General features: G+C 30.5%; 2 protein-coding genes across 2 annotated transcripts; both read right to left on the bottom strand.

The window, feature by feature from the left end:
* Positions 1-3,888: 3,888 nt before the first annotated feature.
* Positions 3,889-5,875, bottom strand: LOC111398205 (O-fucosyltransferase 16-like). Its single transcript, XM_023025139.1, has 6 exons — positions 5,478-5,875; positions 5,346-5,396; positions 5,131-5,221; positions 4,860-4,936; positions 4,102-4,190; positions 3,889-4,021 (listed from the first exon to the last, which is right to left on the bottom strand). The coding sequence occupies exons 1-6, from the start codon at positions 5,643-5,645 to the stop codon at positions 3,889-3,891; spliced, it is 609 nt and encodes a 202-aa protein (XP_022880907.1). The 5' UTR covers positions 5,646-5,875.
* A 10,438-nt stretch (positions 5,876-16,313) lies between these two features.
* LOC111398204 lies at positions 16,314-17,138 on the bottom strand. Its single transcript, XM_023025137.1, has one exon. The coding sequence runs from the start codon at positions 17,136-17,138 to the stop codon at positions 16,314-16,316; it is 825 nt and encodes a 274-aa protein (XP_022880905.1).
* Between the last annotated feature and the right edge of the window lie 1,992 nt (positions 17,139-19,130).

The raw sequence follows: 19,130 nt of genomic DNA, 5'->3' as shown, positions 1-19,130 counted from the left end.
TGAATAACTAATAGAGGATTCTTCACTCTTAGATAGTAAAATATTATGATTTACATCTCACTTAGTTAAGTCGATAACGAAATTCTTGACCACAGTGTAAAAGTAGTTTGACTTAATAGTGGGAATGAAATATATGATCGATAATTGAGATTAACACTTATTCATATCTCGTAGTTGATTTGATCACATTGACAAAAGGATCATAGTTTTATAGTAAATGAACAAGTTTTGTTTTGTTATAACATGTGACATTTCCTATTACATGTATTGCATTGGCACATTACTAGCTGTCAATTTGGGACGATAGATGTGTATTAGCGATAACTTAAAAAATTATGTTTTAATTTATCAATTTTGATTAGATCAAAATAATAATTCATGTCGTTAGGGATTGTGAGTGAGAACTTAATGGGTAACACACAAAATGAGAACTAAAAGATTGTGATTTACCAAATAATTAATTTAACAAGCGTTGGATAAATTAATCAATTGTGTTGCTTATTAATAGATACGAATTAATTAATTCATAGACCGAATTTAATTAAATAAGTTAATTAAATATTAAACCGGGTTAGGAGATAGGCGAAGCCCATGTAGGCTTATATAAATAAGCAGTTAGAGTTTTGAAATTGTAGATATTTTTCATTCTTCTTACTAGCATAAGAAAAGTAAAAACCCGATTCTCTCTCAATCTTGTTCCTTGTGTGGATTTCTATTAGAGGCTGGACAATTGGATAGTTTTAGGTGGTAGATCAAGATTGTTGGAACAGAAGAATAGCAAAGGAGTTTACAGAATTAAAGAAATGTACAATTTTTATCACAGTTTTTATCTAAACATAAAGCAGATCATTGGAAGAAATTGAAATTTGCTTTCTTCCCTGTGCATGATTAAGTAAATTCTCAACAAAATTACTATCAAAAAATTATTTAAACACATTAAAAAATAGCTTTTTAGTTTAAAAAATAACACTATACTTTTCAAAACAATGCCAAATGAGTCCTTAGGCACTCCTTGAGCGTTTGTTACAATATGATCATTGCATATTAGTTTGACAAGTAGAGAAACAAATTAGTTACAAAGATAAAAATATTTAATTGTTAAAAAAGGAAGCCAACGAACTAAGCCAAACATGGTTTAATTATCGTTTGATTTCCCACAAGTGGACAAGATCATGAGCAAGTAATATGTAGTGTGTAGAGTGTTAAACCCATTAGGACTATCTGTTGATCGAGTTAAAGATAACAATTCTCTTAATCGAATAGCAAAATCGAGTTGTAACCAACACTATTAAATCTATTAACTAACTTTGAAGCAATGTAAAAATTTATCTAATTTATAAGATGTATTGCTAAAATGTAGAATTCCTCTTATTAATCTATTTTTAATTCAACAATTTAAAATAACAATTTGAAATCATACTTATTGGTCAATGTTCCTATTTTAATTGAAAACCTCTCTCGATAGTTATCAAATCTATTCCCCTCATGTGACCTTCCTATCTCTGAATGAAAGATACGAATATGATAAATGCATTAAACGAGGTAGAACATCTTATACAAACCATATGAAGCATAAATGTATATCTCTATCCTTTATCGAACATCACAATTTTTAACACTTCGTGGTATTGATCCTATTATCTCTTTCGATGACAATAAAATCCGTAAACAATTCAATTATTGGATAGGTAATTGAATAGCAAACTAAACCATAATAAGTTTCCAAACATTCAAACAAATTTAACATTCAAACAAAATTTAACATCAGTCTAATTATTCAATCTAAAAATTCATTACAAGGATTCATTACATCCTAGTAATATAAAAATCTAGCCACGAATAATGTCGAAATTAAACGAATAAAAGTGGAAAGATATCACCCAAAAATCGACTAAACGTGATGAATTCCACAATGTTGTTGGCTGCCGATTGTTTCCCCTTTTCCCTTTATTTGCTGGTTTCTGCGTGTTCGTATATTCCTTTTTCCAACTCTCACTGTGTGTGTCTGCATATAATATGCTTTCAAATTTTTACAGCCAGCAACCCCTTTGTTTTCTTTTCTCAAGCCACCCAGCTGCCCACTTTTTTTGCATGTATGTATATCATCAATTTTTCTCCCATGCAGCCTCGTTTAATGTGTGTTTATGTATATGTAACAGCCAACAGCCACGATGTTTGACTATGCAAGCTAATTTTTTTTTTTTTTTTTTGCTTTCTTTCTTCTGTATGTAAGTATATGTCTCCAAACCTTGCAGCCCAATTTCGCCAATTCATCCTCCCTTTTTCTGGTGTCGTTTTCTGTGTGGCGTGTATATATTTGTGGCAAAGAGNCCCCCCCCCCCCCCCCCCCAACCTTTTTTTTTTCCAGCAAAACTCCCCTTTTTGCAGCCGTTTCTTGTGTGCGTATACATATATCTATTACTAACCTGGGCAGCCCTATATTTTTTACTCCAATACAGGATCCAATTATCTCTCAAAATCAGTCACCAACCTCCGTTTTCTGTTGAAACATGTTAAGATTTGGGGTCCATCTTAATAAGGTCAACCTTGTTAAGAGGAGTGTCCCAATCCTTTATATATTGGTTATTATTTCGATATTTTTACCGATGTGGGATTATAATATCTTAACATGCCCCCGCAAGATGGTGGCTCGTTTGAGTAGACCAATCTTGAAATTCGTGTGCTCATTTTTAGAGACTTAGTCGGATCGAATCGCTTGTTAGAGTTTAATGGACTCTGATACCATGTTAAGATTTGGGGTCCATCTTAATAAGGCCAACCTTGTTAAGAGGAGTGTTCAAATCCTTTATATATTGATCATTATTTCGGTATTTTTACCGATGTGGGATTATATTCCCTTAACAAAACAATCTCCACTTTCAGCCCACCAATTGTTGTGAATATATCTAAAAAAAGAAACAGCCCAATTGTGTAGATGTCTCTCCATATATATATATATCCCACTTTCAAGTAGAATTCCAATTATTCTTAAATTTCCAGTCGGCAGCCATGTTGTCTAATTGAAGTTCAACTAATTAAAGGATTTGATTCCAAATACAAGTCCAATGGAGGCCCAATTAATAAATTTTTTTCTCCAAGTCCCCAACTTCATCCAATGACCAATTAATCCCGTGCTTTGGATTTTGCTATTTTTCCGCCAATTTTTCCTTCTTTTCTTCAACTCATTTTCATTTATAGAGTTTATTTATAAAACATAAAATACAACAATTTAAAATATAATTTGTCAAAAGAACCATCAAATATTGCTATTTTAGGACCCCGAATAAGTGTATAAAATACCCAATTTAATCCCGTGCTTTGGATTTTGCTATTTTTCCCCCAATTTTCCTTCTTTTCTTCAACTCATTTTCATTTACAGAGTTTACGTATAAAACATAAAATACAACAATTTAGAATATAATTTGTCAAAAGAACTATCAAATATTGCTATTTTAGAACACGAATAAATGTATAAAATACACTTATCACTTTATATTTATTTAGTTAAATTAATAGGAGTCAATATCATTGGAAATAAATAAAAATAAAAAATTTCATTGTTTGTACTATGGAGATTGTTGTATAAAAATTAATGTATAAAAAAAATTCATTGTTTGTACTATGTAGATTGTTTTATAGCAAGCGTGATATCATTGTTTAGAGTGGATATCCAATAATTGATTCTCCTATGCCATTGGTGTTTTTGCTCCGATGAGGACTCGTGCCCAAGTAAGACACACCTCTCAATTAATTTATGCACTGACAAAAACTGTACTTAATTTACTCACAGTAAATACGTAACATTTTTATTGGTTACTATAAGTGGCTAAGGTAAGATTTTTTTTTTTATCCTTCGCGATATTTAGGTGAGAGTTACTATCAAAATAATTAATATTTTCTAAATAAAAAAGTAGTGTTTAACCATTTATGTCCTCTCCTCCGTGGGGGCTCTTTTACGATTTCAACATCTTTTGCAAGATAAGATATAAACCGATCGACATTAAAGATCTCGGAAAAGTTGCTGCAAAGAAAGCGATGTCAAACATAGATAAAAAGTATTCATAGCAAAAGCTTGGTTAAATGCAGTTCTCAAGACTGTACCTATTATCCTTCCAGAAAGACGTCTTGTCTAGTATTGGAACAATAAGGGTAGCATTCAACATGCGAGCAGCAACAACGGCATCAGTTATCTGCCAAACAGTGTATAGAAATATAAAGTTTAGGTCTAAGATTGAGCTTCAGCAATTCACATGAAATAAAGAATACACGCGGAAAGCAAATAAGCCAGGTCTCATGGCATTAGGTTTGTTAAGATGATAAAAAACCCATTGCAAGAAACAAACAATGCGAACACCAGAAAAAGATTGATAAATACCATAAACTTAGCAAAAGTATCCAACTTCCAAGAAACTATTTAACAATGACAATAACAACAACAATAACAACCATTGTCTTCACCAGCTATTAGCAAAATGGTATTGCTTAGTGCCTCCAATTTGGTGGTGCAATGTTAATGCCTAAATGAAGTAATGTCATCATCAGCTTTTTTATAGATTAACTGGCATTTGATTGTTAATTTCTGCTTCATTAATGCATAATTGATGTAACTTCCAACAGTAAAATGGGCCTGGCAGTTGCTTGTCAAACGCTAATTATGACCTTGAATTCTGCAAGCATACTAATTGAATTCACCAAAACTTCTTAAACTTTAAAATAACCTCAGTGAGCACAAGGGTGGAGTAAATAAAAGAAAAATTCCCATCAGATATGTTAATATATAGTTATTGAATATTGAGCATTATTGAATATTGAGCAAACCCTTCATAAGCAACCAAGAAAACAAATGCTTTAAACAATACCCCAGTTCTTTGTTGATTTAGACCTCCACTGGTTGCAATCGCCAAGTAATGGTTTGGACGTGTGACATCTTTAGCCTCTGTAGTTGAAAGCAATATTTAACCCATATAGTTGATGAGACGATATAAGTAGTAGAGCGAAAACACAATGGGATCACAATATACAAAACAGATTTATATCAACAAACAAAACCCTGAACAGAAACATTGAAATTTGATCCAGAAAATATGTAAATGGAAAGGGGAAGAGTGCATGTTAATAATGCTTGCTCACTTGCAAATTTGATGCTGCAATTACTGCATCCATAGTAGAATTGAGCATTTTTTGAAGTCCAAATATCACGATCATATACTCCGCCGCTAGTCTAGATCTCAATAGCCAACATGACACCATTGAGAAAATACAGAACTCAGATCCAATCAACCAATGTTCTACCGTCCAAGTTAACTTCAAATAAAACTAATAATACTTTCAGATAAAACCCTAACCGGAACACGAAAGACCGGCACCTCATTGCCTTCATCAATAACATCATTCATCTGAAACAAACAAATAGCAAAACCCTCAAATGTGAGTAAATATTTATATACAACAGCAAAGCATCATTTAATGCCACATACTGAGGAATAGTGTCGAGTTTGGTGGAAGTGATCACTGTCTCCAGGAGAAGGGACTAGAAACGAAAAGCAAAAGAAAAGTAGAAAAAGGGCGGCCGAAACGGATGAAATGGCGGGTATCAAGCATCGAGTGCGGTTGTGATGCTGGTGGCGCCGCCGCGACAAAGCCATGTAAGAACGGCGGCAGGCGTCGGAGTAAATAGCTGTTTGATTCGATTTCCTTTCACAGAGCACAATTTAAATGGAGGGAACAATAATTTCGATTACTACTCCAAGTTGGAGAAAATATTTTGGAGTTTTGCATTTGGATTTTTGGGCGTAACGACAAGGATTCCGTTGCTGCTGATTCAACAAAGCAGGAGGCATGGGTAAATCATCAATAGTAGTAATTTAGCAATGGATTGAACACCGCATAAGCTGAGATCAAATAAAAATAATAATAATAATAATAAAATAAAAAGGCCCCTGGACACGTCTCCGAGTGGTAAAAGGGGAGGGGGGAGAAATTCAGTTTTGCTTGAGGCTGCTGCGTCAAGGGTTCAAATCCTGAAATATAGATTTGGCTCTTAAGTAACTGCAAGTGTACAAGCAGCTTTCCCCCCTATATCCTTGAAGGCATAACTTGCGATTTACCTCCCTCACGATATTCTAGGATAGGGGTGATGGAATACCCTTAAGGTTAGGGTTTAAGCTTTTTTTAGATAAATAAAAAAATAGCAAATTGATATATGAAAAATAAAGTTTTTAGTGATGGTGCTTTACGTAACGTGAAGAAAGTATCTTCCAGTGTGCCAAACATTACACTTGAGATTATTTTTGGACATTAATAAACACTTAAATTTGGAAAGGTTATAAAAAATCTTCTTTTCAAAAATAACTATTAAAATCCCTTCTAATTCATTCAAAAGACTCATCGACTTTTTAACAAGATTTTTACGCATAATCAAATAGTATATGTGAATATCAAATTAATTTTTAGTTTTCTTCCAAAGACCTAGAATGTAAAAGATCTGATTCGACATATTTGAATTCATATAGATATTCACCTATGTTGTACTTCATTGTACGGTATATACAAGATCCATCTGTATAGATATCATCAGTTATATCTAAAAAGTCGTATGCTTTGGATCAAATTAGTTGTCCAATCTAATTATAATATCATTAAAACTTTTGAAAGACATCACAACGATATAATTGTTTTGAGAACTTGGACAAGGACCATTACTACAACAATTTAGAGGCAAAATAATTATAATCTCACAATTTTTACTCTTCGAAAAAAGGTTTAAAAAAATAAAATAAAATAAACTTAAATTTAGTAGTAATTGTAATAGAAACACCTCCAATAAAAAGGGACTCTATTCTATGATGATTTTAAGCACCTTTTGTTTCAAGCAAGGCATATTAATCATTAAACATATCAGTCTTCTTTATCATCTTGTAATAACATAGTGCCACCACCAAAATGGGCATGTTTAAATAATCATTAAACATATCAGTCTTCTTTATCATCTTGTAACACATTATTTTTAAATAAAACAAAGCATATGCTAACACAATCTACAGTTGCATGGATCTTTGAGGTGCTTGTTTTAGTTAGGCCTATGATTGTGTTGGGTGATTACCATAAAGAAATCATTACAACTGAGGAAAATGATTTAGATCTATAATGAGCATCATAATAAGTAAACTTGATTTTTCAATAATTAACGAAATATTAATTTTTAATTATCTATATTATATGGGCTTTTGCCATTCAAATAAAGCCAAATGACAGGCCCTGTCGAGATGGCAACACCTTAGCCCTTGATCTGAATCTCTTGAATTATCTTAACTTTAGTAAATTTGGACCTATGATTATATTTTAACTTTCTCAAACCTCACTTGTGATTTCAAACAAGCATTTGGATAAAAATTTCGATAAAAAATACTCATTTATATCCCATTGCCAGAGTTTTTACAGAGTAAATAATATAACAATTGATCCTCAAACTATTGTCTGAGTAGCAAATTCATCATGAGCTTTAAAGATTAAACAATTGATCCTCAACTAATTATTATATTTGCACAATGTCCTCGATGAAGAGAAATGTCTAAATTTATGTTAAATCAACACATGGCTTTCATGAAAACATGCCCACTTGGATTTTCAGAGGGACCCCAAAAATAGTGAAACGCCACTTTTAATGTTTTTGATGTTTACTTGTAAGTAAATTTGAAAATAAGTACCTTCATCAATTAAGATTTAAAATATGAACTTGACCTCTGAATCAAAGCAACAGCAGAATTGGTAATAAGCAGTCATTGCTTGGATTCATATTTCCAAATATTGATAAATCTTCCAATATAAACTTTAAATATGCATCTTTCAAAAATTTATATCAAGCTTTGAATTTCGACTTTAAACAACTATTTATAAAGACAAAATAGAAGACATACAAGATGAGTAATTAATTGAACTCTTCACTTTGATGTACAAGGTACAACTTAGCTGTTAGTCAATTTACTAAATTCATCTATAGATACCAAAACTAAAGGAGATTAGCATTAATATTACCATGACGAGGACACGCGTGAATCAGAAGAACCAGCACGTACGATAAATCATCTTCATACACAACTTTATCCGAGTCAATCTCTGCAACAATCCCAAAGCAACACTTGATTGTTGATAATTGTGTTTTTGTACACTTATTTGATGTCCAAATAAACTAATTACTGATTAAATTCAGAGAATTTCTATTCATAATTGTGTAATTATGACTTTTATAGGTCAAAACCCCAAATGGAAAGAGAATAGCAAAAGGAAGAGACAAGGGACTGAAAACGTACAAAATATGAATTTGGGGACCAAAGTGCATAAGCACCAAAAGTTGAAGGACCTTGGTTGCAATTTTATGGAGAGCATGATTGCTATGAAAGTAAAAAACTATAGGACCAAAATGTGCAAGATTAATCGAGGGACTGGACGTGCAAATATTGAAGGACCAAGTTGTGAAAAGGAAATGAAAAAGAAGAAGCATCGTGGTCGATGAACCCTCTCTCATATTAGTGAAGCCAAAATGCGTGCGCCATTCATCCGCTTGGGGCTATTTTTAATTTTTCGAAGACATTCTGAGCTTGTTTGATAGATTCTAGGGGCGATTTTTAGGATTTTTAAAAGCCCAAATTAAGGAATTGAGCTTCAGTGTTCATTCCATTCTTTCCTTTTTCTTTTCCCCTCCATTTTTTGACGAAACCGTGCAAGAATTAGAGCACGAGGAGATAAATTCAAAAAGACGGGAAAGAACTTTGGGAAATCAAGAACAAGCCTTCAAGAATCTAATCAAAATGGGTTTTTTATCCTTAATTTTTTATTTCATCCATCAATTTTTCTTATTTGAAATGTATTGCTATAAATCTTATTCTTTTTTTCATTTTTGTTTTAAGTTCTAACCAACATATAGATATAGTGGATTAAAACAATTAATTAGGGTTAATTTCCCTCAAGAGAAGTAATTAATTAAAATTGAAAAATCAGGTCTAATATAATAAATGAGTAATTTGTTAATTAACTTGTAGAAAAGTTAATTAGGCGACAATTAAGTAAAAGCATGAATCCAAACTACTTTTTTTTCTCCGAAATTCCTAAGTATTATATTTTCTTATTTTGTAGATTTTCAGTTATTTTTCCTTATTTTCCAAAATCAAATTTCATTGTTAGCATTAAATTGATTAAAGTTTTGTAATCAAAAGTAAACATTCATCTAGGGATTGACAACTTGGACTCAAAAAGTTCGCTTTATTACTTGAACGTGAATCTTGCAATTGTTATTTGAATTTTCATAGTGAACAAATTTTTGGCGCAATTGTCAGTGAATGTTTTACTTTGATTACTACTTTAGTTAATTTCAGTTTTAACAATTTCTTTTTATTTCTTTTCATTTGCTTTTCTTTTTGTATCTTTTGGCTACTCAGGGATTTTAATCTCTCGTGTTTATAGTCTTTCTATATACTTTTCAAATATACATGCATGATTCCGATGACGGGAAAGTAACAACACATTTGCAATGACTAATCTCTACATAAACTATAAGGGATATGCTTGGAGGCAATCCAAGATGTGAAACTTTTTATTGATGTATTGTATTAGACAATGTTTGTATTCGTGCACTGATGTATTCAAGTTGAAACTTCTTTGGTTGGACAAAAGCACGGATAATTCTGATGAGAGTTATATGCTCACGGAAGATTATGTACCTAATAATTGCGATGAGCACATCAAACTTTTGGGAGATGGTCTTCCTTTATTGAACGAGAAAGTACTTGCAAAATATTATCATGAACTTGTCGAGTTGGATGAATATGATATGCTTATGGGAGATTTCATGTATTGGGATAAATTTCAAAAGTGGGGCGGGGGAAGGGGGATATTATCCACTTGAAGGAGACGATGTGATCGACTTCTCATTGGCCATGGATCCAGATTGTCGTTCAGTATTCAATTCGAAGAAATATCAATGATCGTAAAAGAATTTAAAGTGAATACAATTTAACCACAAAGGTACCAGTCGAAGATGTAGAAATCAATGAAGGTGAAATCAATATACATTCATCAGACTCCATTGATTGCATAAAAATTGATTTTGTGATTAAATTCAACGAGGAGGTAGAAATCTTCATTGTTAAGTTTGAACGGATGGAGTGGAAAAGTGCTATTACATTGAAAATGGCAATGTTGAAGTTTGGAAAAAAAAATGAAAAGTGGAGCAAAGCCAAAAGAAAAAAATGGGCAAGACATCTAAACCCTTTTTAGGTACCCATGATTCAATTCCCAAAGTCGAGTTAAATCCTATGAAAAAGTTGCTTATTGGAAGGTAATCTAATTTTCTAACCTTTAAGCCTTTTGTTTATTTTATGTATTTTCATGTTTTTATTTAATTAACTATCATTGTTTTTTCGTAGGTAGTTTTTGAAGTCCTATATATCCATGGTTCCAAGCCAAGTTTAGGGGGTGAATCATATACAAGGTCATGAGCCAAAATTCATCATAAGCATCCTTCAACAAACATTCAACCGTGGAAGTTTTGTCAACCCTCTTTCTTTATTTCATATTGTTCTTATACACATTAAGGACAATGTGTGGTTTAAGTTTGAGGGTGTTGATCAGATATTGTGCCTGTATATTATACTTCTACTGGTGTTGGTATTGACATATTAGATAGCCTTGCTAACTTTGGATGATTTGGCTTGATGTTTAAAATTGTTATTAATTCATAAGTTATGTCCAATCATGCTATTTGTTTCAATTTTGAAAAATTTGTTTGTCCATGCGAGATCTTATGTTACTTTGAGTGCAATAGTCATGATTGATTATTGTCTAGATGTGAAAATGGTTTATTGATGAATTATTATTTGAATTGGAAGAATTAGGTTGCTAATTGTACATAAAATTCTATTCGCATACAATTTCTTTTCTATCAATTCACCTTATTGTGAGATAAGTTTGGGGATGATCGAACCAGTAAGGGATATTATGTAATAGTGTGTTGATTCCGTGCTTGTGAAAATATTTTGAGTGGAGTGTTTTCTCAAGTACAAACTAGATAATGACCATATGCTAGAAATCTAAGTTCCATTTTGTTTTGTTACGTTCAAAAGAATGAAATTACACTTGTTACATTTTAGGCCTCACTTCGTAGCCTTTTTTAACCCGAGTTATTAAGTCTGTTGGCTATCTCAAAGTCCGGTACCTTTTGGTCTAAACAACTGAAGAACTATTGACTTAAAGCTCACTACAAGGGTTAAAAGTAAAGCTTAAGGGAGTGATGTAAAACATGATATTTAATTGAGAAAGAGGAGAAATTAATGTGATGCAATTGCATTAAATATTTGGGCTTAGATAACTAATGTGTTACAATTACTTAGTATAAGCTTGAACAGAGAAGCACTCATTAGTGGAAAATGATCATATAACTATATGTTGAAATTATCGGCTAGATCCGACCAAAATCGACCAGAAAAGAAAAATGAGTGAATTAAGAGCAATCTTTAGATTTATACCTAGGGAAAGAAAATAAATATCTATTTGATGAGTGTAAATCTTACGAGCAAGAAATGAAATATTTGACCATAAAGGGTAGGGTTGTAGCCAATTTGAATTTTTTTTGGTCTTAACAACTTTTTCCTAATTTAGATAATGTTTAAAAGTGACTACGCACTCACAAACCAATCGAAAATTAGATAAGCTTAAATTATTTTTGCTAGTATTATTTGGAACATATTTGTAAATTAATTATACAATTTCACACTTATTGATTTTTGGCAATCTATCTAATGTGCATAAAGGGTAGGGTTGTAGCCAATTTGAATTTTTTTTGGTCTTAACAACTTTTTCCTAATTTAGATAATGTTTAAAAGTGACTATGCACTCACAAACCAATCGAAAATTAGATAAGCTTAAATTATTTTTGCTAGTATTATTTGGAACATATTTGTAAATTAATTATACAATTTCACACTTATTGATTTTTGGCAATCTATCTAATGTGTCGATCTTTATCTCATTTCTCATGATTGTAATAGTTGCAATCTTGCTCAAGACAAGCAAGAGCTTAAGTTTGGGGTGTTGATAAGTGTACTTTTGTAAACTTGTTTAATATCCAAATAAAGTAATTAGTTATTAAATTGAGCGAATTTTTATTCACGATTGTGTAATTATGGCTTTTATATGTCAAAACCCCAAATGGAAAGAGAATAAGGCAAAAGGAAGAGAAAATGGACCAAAATTATCAATAATATATATTTGGGGACCAAAGTGTTTAAGTGCCAAAAGTTGAAGGACTTGGTTGAAATTTATGGAGGTCATGAATGTGATGAAAGTAAAAAACTCGAGGAGAAAATGGACCAAAATTATCAATAATATATATTTGGGGACCAAAGTGTTTAAGTGTCAAAAGTTGAAGGACCTTGGTTGAAATTTATGGAGGTCATGAATGTGATGAAAGTAAAAAACTCGAGGACCAAAATGTGCAAAATTAAACTTAAGGGATTGTACGTGAAAATATTGAAGGGCCAAGCTACAAAAAGAAATGAAAAAGAAGCCTCGCGTGCGCGGAGGGACGATTTTTATGGTTTTTGAAAGCCAAAATTAAGGACTTCAGCCCCAGTGTTCAGTCCATTCTCCCATTCTTCTTTTTCTTTTCACTTTCTTTTCATTTTTCGAAGAAAGAGTGCAAGAATTAGAGCACGAGGAGGAAATAATATTTAAAGAAAGTGGAGGAACTTTGAAAAATCAAGAACAAGCCTCTAAGGATCTAATGAAATAGGGTTTTATCCTTTAATTTTGTATTTCGTCCATTAATTTCTCTTATTTGAAATGCATTGCTATAAAATGTTATCACGTTTTATCATTTATTCAAAATGGGCTAAATTCTTGTGTTAGGAATTTGATGGAAACTTAGCCTAGTATTAGTAATTTTAATATTTACTTTTTCATATTAAAATGATTATTTTCATGTGTATTTATTATTGTATTTCATGTATTATCATTTATGTGGCCAATGAATGGTCGTGTTAAGTAATTTGCACATCGTTTGAAAGAAGATTTGACATTTTAGACCAAATAGTCAAATACCTTATGTTCTTATAGGGGATAGTCTATACCTTAACCCTACATGGTCCATTGAGCTATTTTCATACAAATTGAATGCGGTTGTTTTGGTTTTAATCAACATATAGATATAGTAAGTTTAACCAATCAATTAGTGTTAATTTCTCTCTAACGAGGTAATTAATTAAAATTGAAAATTCGGATCTAATATTGTAAATGAGTAATTTGTTAATTAGCTTATATAGAAATTAATTAGGCAATGATAAAATGAGACCATGAATCTCAACCATGTTTTTTCTCCTAAATTTCCAAATTTTATATTTTCTTATTTTGTAGATTTTCAATTTTTTTTTTCCTTATTTTCCAAAATCAAATCATATTATGTGTTTGTTTTTATTGTTAGAATTAAACTGATTATATTCATCGACGGATTGACAACTCAAACTCAAAAAGTCCATTTTATTATTTGAGCGTGACCCGTGCCGTTACACCTCATTTTTAAATAGTCAAAAATCATTATTTTTATTAAGAGTCAAAGGTTCTACTAATCAAAGTCAAAGTCAAATAGAGATTTAAATGAAGTATAATAACTAAATCCTCTTATTATACATATAACATATGTTTGATTTCTTATTTTCAAAATTTAACCCTTGTTTGTTTACCATTAAAATAGGAAAATGAGTTTTAGAATAGTTACAGCCCGTTTGATTTGTGTTTTGATTTTTGGATTTTAGTTTTGAATTCATGTTCTGTTTTATATTTTGAGTGTTTGTTTTAAGATTTCTAAAAAAAGTATATGGTTTGTCATTTTTGAAAAATTATTTTTCAAAACAGAAAACTAGAAAGCACATTAGGTTTGAAATTTTGAAAAATTATTTTATGATATTTTATTATATTAAATTTGATTACCCAGTAAAAATAAAATTATTTTATATTAATAAATTATCAAGTATTATATGTACTTTAAAGTTTGTGAATCTTAAAATATTTTTTCTCGCTAAAAAATTCAAATAAAAAATACGAAATTAATTTTAAAATATAGGAAATAAAAATAAAAACTAATCACGTGGACTTAAAATATTTTTATTTGCTTTCATTTAAATACTCTTTTAAAAATTATATGTAACTAATCATTAGCTAGAACTATTTTTATTCTTTAGAATTTTGATTTTATTTTTTCAAAATTTTATTTTTTAGAATTAATTAATTTTATTTTTTGAGTTTACGTTTTGAATTTTTATAATTTTAATTGTTACAATTTTATATTCATATTTATATTTTTTCAAATTTTTAAATTTTATGTAAACGCCTGTTTTCCATGTTTTGAGCATTTTCAAGGTTTTCACAGAAAACACTCAAACCTTGAAAAATACATTTTGAATTTTATGTTATAAATTTATCCTTATTTTCAAAAATGTATTTTCAGAAATACTAGACCATACACATTTTCAGTGTTTTACAAAATTGAAAATAAATGAAAATAGCAAACCCCTTAATTTTTGAAATATGTATGAATAAAAAGTACGAAAAAGTTTTGGTTTTACATGAAAAATATTTTATTGTGACAATATGTTGTAGAAAATGAGTTTTAGATTTATTATTATTATTATTATTATTTATTTTAAATAATGGTAGACAAATAGGGCTTATTTGTGAACATTAAACAGTGGTATTATTTATAGGACTGTAAAAAATCCAAAAAGTAGCTATAGCGTGAAAGCAATATAGATTATAGAAATAATTTATAGAAATATATATAGATACATTGATATATGCCTCGCTTGCCCTAATCCAACTGCTTAAACCCTCGTCCATTCTTGTAGGAATCACATATTGTCTGTGTGACTATGAATAATATAAAAAGTGAACCCCCAATATGATGTTAGAATATTGTCTCATACTTGTCATTTTCAAAAGGAAAGAAAATCATAAATTCCCTTTTATTCCTTATTATTCATGCTTATGATTGGAAACAATTGACCCCGAACGAATGTTTGAATTTGGAAAAAGCAATTTTTCAAGAATTGCATTCTTGGTCCCCAACTTAATGTATGGGTTGCACGTTGGTTTATTGAATTTGAAAAGGAGTCATTAGTTCTCAATTTTTCAATATAATTGCACAATCAATGATGAATGATATAACATGTATAAATCTTCATATAATCATCACATAGCGCTCATGAAAATGTCAAATTTTAAATTTCGTATCGCTAGTTCAAGTTAGAAAAACAAAATGTAGGTTCATAAAAAAGGGTGGAGCCATGGAAATAATGGGGACATAATCTAAATTGAAAAAGAAAAAAAAAATATATATATATATATAAAAGACGTTCAATAATTTTTTTCCCACACAAGTTTTCATTTGAAAACGGTTATTATCAATGTCATAAAAATATCCTCTCAATATATACAATCAAATGTTATTTAGCCACTCATTGATGGTCATTGTTTGAGAAAAATAATGTTTCAATAGTGATTTTTAAGAGAATTTGTGATTAAAAAGTATAAACAGATTTTGTTTACGTGCAGAATATTTTATTTTTTGAATGTGTAGTTGAAAATGAATATATAAAAAAAAAAAAAAAAAGAATTTTTTAACAATGACCATCAAAGAGGGCTTACTTAACCAACTTAAATGGCTATAAATTTAACCATATTATTATTTAAAGAGTAATGTTATTTAATATCAATATTATTATAACTACAATCTAGATGACACTAAATATTATTAAATGAATGGTACAATTAAATGAATCATATAATGTCATCTTTAATTGACCATATCACATAATATTATATAGACAGGTGCTCTAGCACCTTTGATACTATCATTATTCTTATTTTAATGACTAGTCAACATGTAGTTATTAGTTAACTATTAATCAATGTGTAGTTAGAAGACAACATGTTTGGCTAATATGGTGAAATGAATTAAATTTACTTTAAAGTAACTTCTATTTCTGAACATATTTAGATGTATTATTTATTTTTTAAAAGTAAAAAAGTCATTTATTTTAAAGTAACTTGTACATTATTATCAACATAAATACTTTATTGAAACGTTAGAAGATATAAATAAGTAATTTGTGAAAAACATATTCATGCTACTCAAATGTGTGTAGCCTAGGTCCCCGTTTGAGCTCCACTAAACTAAATTTATGTTCTCCATTAGAAGAAAACTATGATAAAGACAAAGTTCTAAATAAAAGAAAAATGAATGAGAAAATAATACCCTAAAGCATTATCTACTTCGCAGAGGAACTTGACGATGTTGGAGAAGCAGCCATTGGAAGTACCAGTGATTCTTTGTAACAGCTCTTACTGATTAACGACATGGAACCATTCTTTTCTTCTTCAGTCAAAATTCTTGAATTTTGAGTGTCTAATCCTCCCCTTTTATTCTCAGCTTCTTCCGTTAACAACTTGTCCTCTGCATTTTTCAAGAACTTCAACTTCGGAGGAGGGTGGCATCTCAGTCTGTTAAGTTCTGCCTCTGATATTGATCTCAATCCGTGGTCATAATAAGAATCAAAAGCCCTGACTGAAGTTGAAGAACTAGGTGTTAAATATGGTGTGTCAGTTCCATCTACACTAATAAAAAGATCCCTCAAAGTTGTTTTTCTTGATTCTTTTCTGCTACTGTTATCACCCTTTGATTTCCCATCAACAGACTCTAAATCCTCCTCACTTTCTTCCTTGATTGTGAAGAGAAATCTTGGGGGTCCCGGCCCGCATAGATTGTGCAGCCTCATCAGTTCAGTTTCCACTCCTTGTTCACCATCGTCTTTCACTAGCAAATCCATGCTTGACCTCAATTCCAAGTCTATTTGTTCATGCCCATCTCTAGATTCTTCAGGATTTTGTGGTGAATTGGTCTGTTCTTGACTATTGTTTACAGAATTGTGCTTCTTCTTCCTACAAAACAGACAAGAACAACATTGAATTTCTCCTTTGCTTTCTTTTACTCTCTTCTTCCGCCACAGCGAAGAGTACAGTGCTGCCACAAGTCCCATTGGAATAAAACCAAACACAAAACTCAACCCAATTCCTAAACCACTATAAGTTACCATTCCCCCCTAAAAATACGTCTTTTTTTCTTGAATCCCGTTGATTTATAAGGTATATTACCTTATATACACACGTAAGAATCTTGGGTGGAAATTGGCATGGAGGGAAAAAAATATGGTGAGTAGGGGAAGTTAGTGTAAAAGGAATATTTTTACGTTTTATTTGTAAATAAAACATGATATATGAAAGGAGATATATATTATTTTCACTTTCCTTTTATATATATATATATATATAGCATTAAAAAATAAATTAAATATTGGCTCATGTTTAATCTAATTTTCTAATTGTGTAATCTATTTTGAGATCAATTGAAAAGAGATTTAAGTCCAACTTTGGTATGGATTCATTAAAATTTATCACACCCTCCATCCCATTTATATATGCTGATTTTGTTTTTCACACGGATTAGAAAGTCTTTTATTTAAATGGTGTTTGAGCCACATTTTTATGGAAAAAAATGTATTTTAAAATAGTAGATTGATGGCAGAATGTGGGGTTGAAAAATAAGGAAAATTTTTTTATATACGTATGATATTATTTTTAATGAAAAATGTGCAGTTAAAAAGAAGAGAGAGGGAAATGCATTTGGAAGGGAAAAAAGGGAGGGAGGAATCAAACAAAGTATTGATGTTATTGAAAAAGTAATTTTTGCCAAAAGAAAAAATTCCTAGTTCACCCTTTTTTTATTTGTATAGTTACAAGATTAAGTGGGAAAAAATGGTTATTACTGGATAAATTAAATAAGGATATATTAATACACAAATAAAACAAAATATTTTCAATAAAGAAACAGGACTATATAATTGTGATAAAAAAAAAATAAGGATTGTCAGTCTATATAAATGAGACGAGGAGAGTATTTTTTTAAAATTAATTTTCAGTTATACATGCTTTAATTAAATAATTTTGCAGATGAATTCATAATTTTTCACTACTTCTTAATTACATTTCCTCCTACTAATCACATTACACAAAATTTATTTAAGGAAAAAAAATCTGCATAAAAGATGCCATAACCATTTTCAAATGTATGGCCAAATCGACGAGCTCATCGATCTACCCCTAAAGAATTTCAGGTAAATAGGCCGAGATGGGTGGGTAACCCGACCTATTTACCAAAATGACCCTCGACAAACTTTTTTTTCAAAACCTAAAAAATAATGCTAAAATCTCACGTTTACGAGTTAATTGTTCCAATGGTCACTGAAGTTAAGTACTTATCTTTAATTGATCATTGAAATTTAAAATATTGAGTATTGGTCACCAAACTTAGATCTATGTTTTCAATTACTCACTGAGGTTTAAAATATCAAGTTTTGACCGCTAAATTTTGAAAAATGTTGTACATACTCACTATAAATTCGGCATTTTTCAAAGTTTAACATTTATGTTATTGAGTAACGTACAATATTTTTCAAAATTCAGCGACCAAAAATTAACATTTTAAATTTCGGTAAGTAATCGAATATATGGACCTAAGTTCAAAGACTAAAACTCGACATTTTAAATTTTATTGACCAATCGAAAATATGGATCTAAATTTAGTGACTATTAGAACAATTAATTCCACATTTGCCTTCATTTGAGCCGTTAAGGAGAGAGAAAATGAATTGCTAAAATCTCACAGACCAAAAATTAACCTACGCTTAAACTTCATCTTCGTCTTCTTCACTAATATTTATTCTATTTTAATGGTTTATTTTCTTGATTTTATTTAGTAGTTTATAAAACTTTCGACTTTTTACTTCCAATTTTAATTGATCACGCTATTTATACTGTTAATACATAAATTGGGGTATAATGTTGCCTAAAATTGAAGAAATTATGGAAGATGAATGACATGGGAGGAGGAGTCGTGTGGTAAGGCTCCGACCACTTGTCTGCCTCACAAACACAGGCCAATGAGGCTTCGTCCTCACCAACTTTCACTAGTCTGCCTTACCGACTTAAGGTAGATTGTTTGGCCAATTTTATATATATATATATATATA

The sequence above is a fragment of the Olea europaea genome, chromosome 8 (assembly GCF_002742605.1).
Source record: "Olea europaea var. sylvestris chromosome 8, O_europaea_v1, whole genome shotgun sequence".
In the NCBI taxonomy this organism is placed as follows: domain Eukaryota; kingdom Viridiplantae; phylum Streptophyta; class Magnoliopsida; order Lamiales; family Oleaceae; genus Olea; species Olea europaea.
Note: the sequence above shows the minus strand (reverse complement) of the source record. Positions and strands in the feature narration are given on the sequence as shown.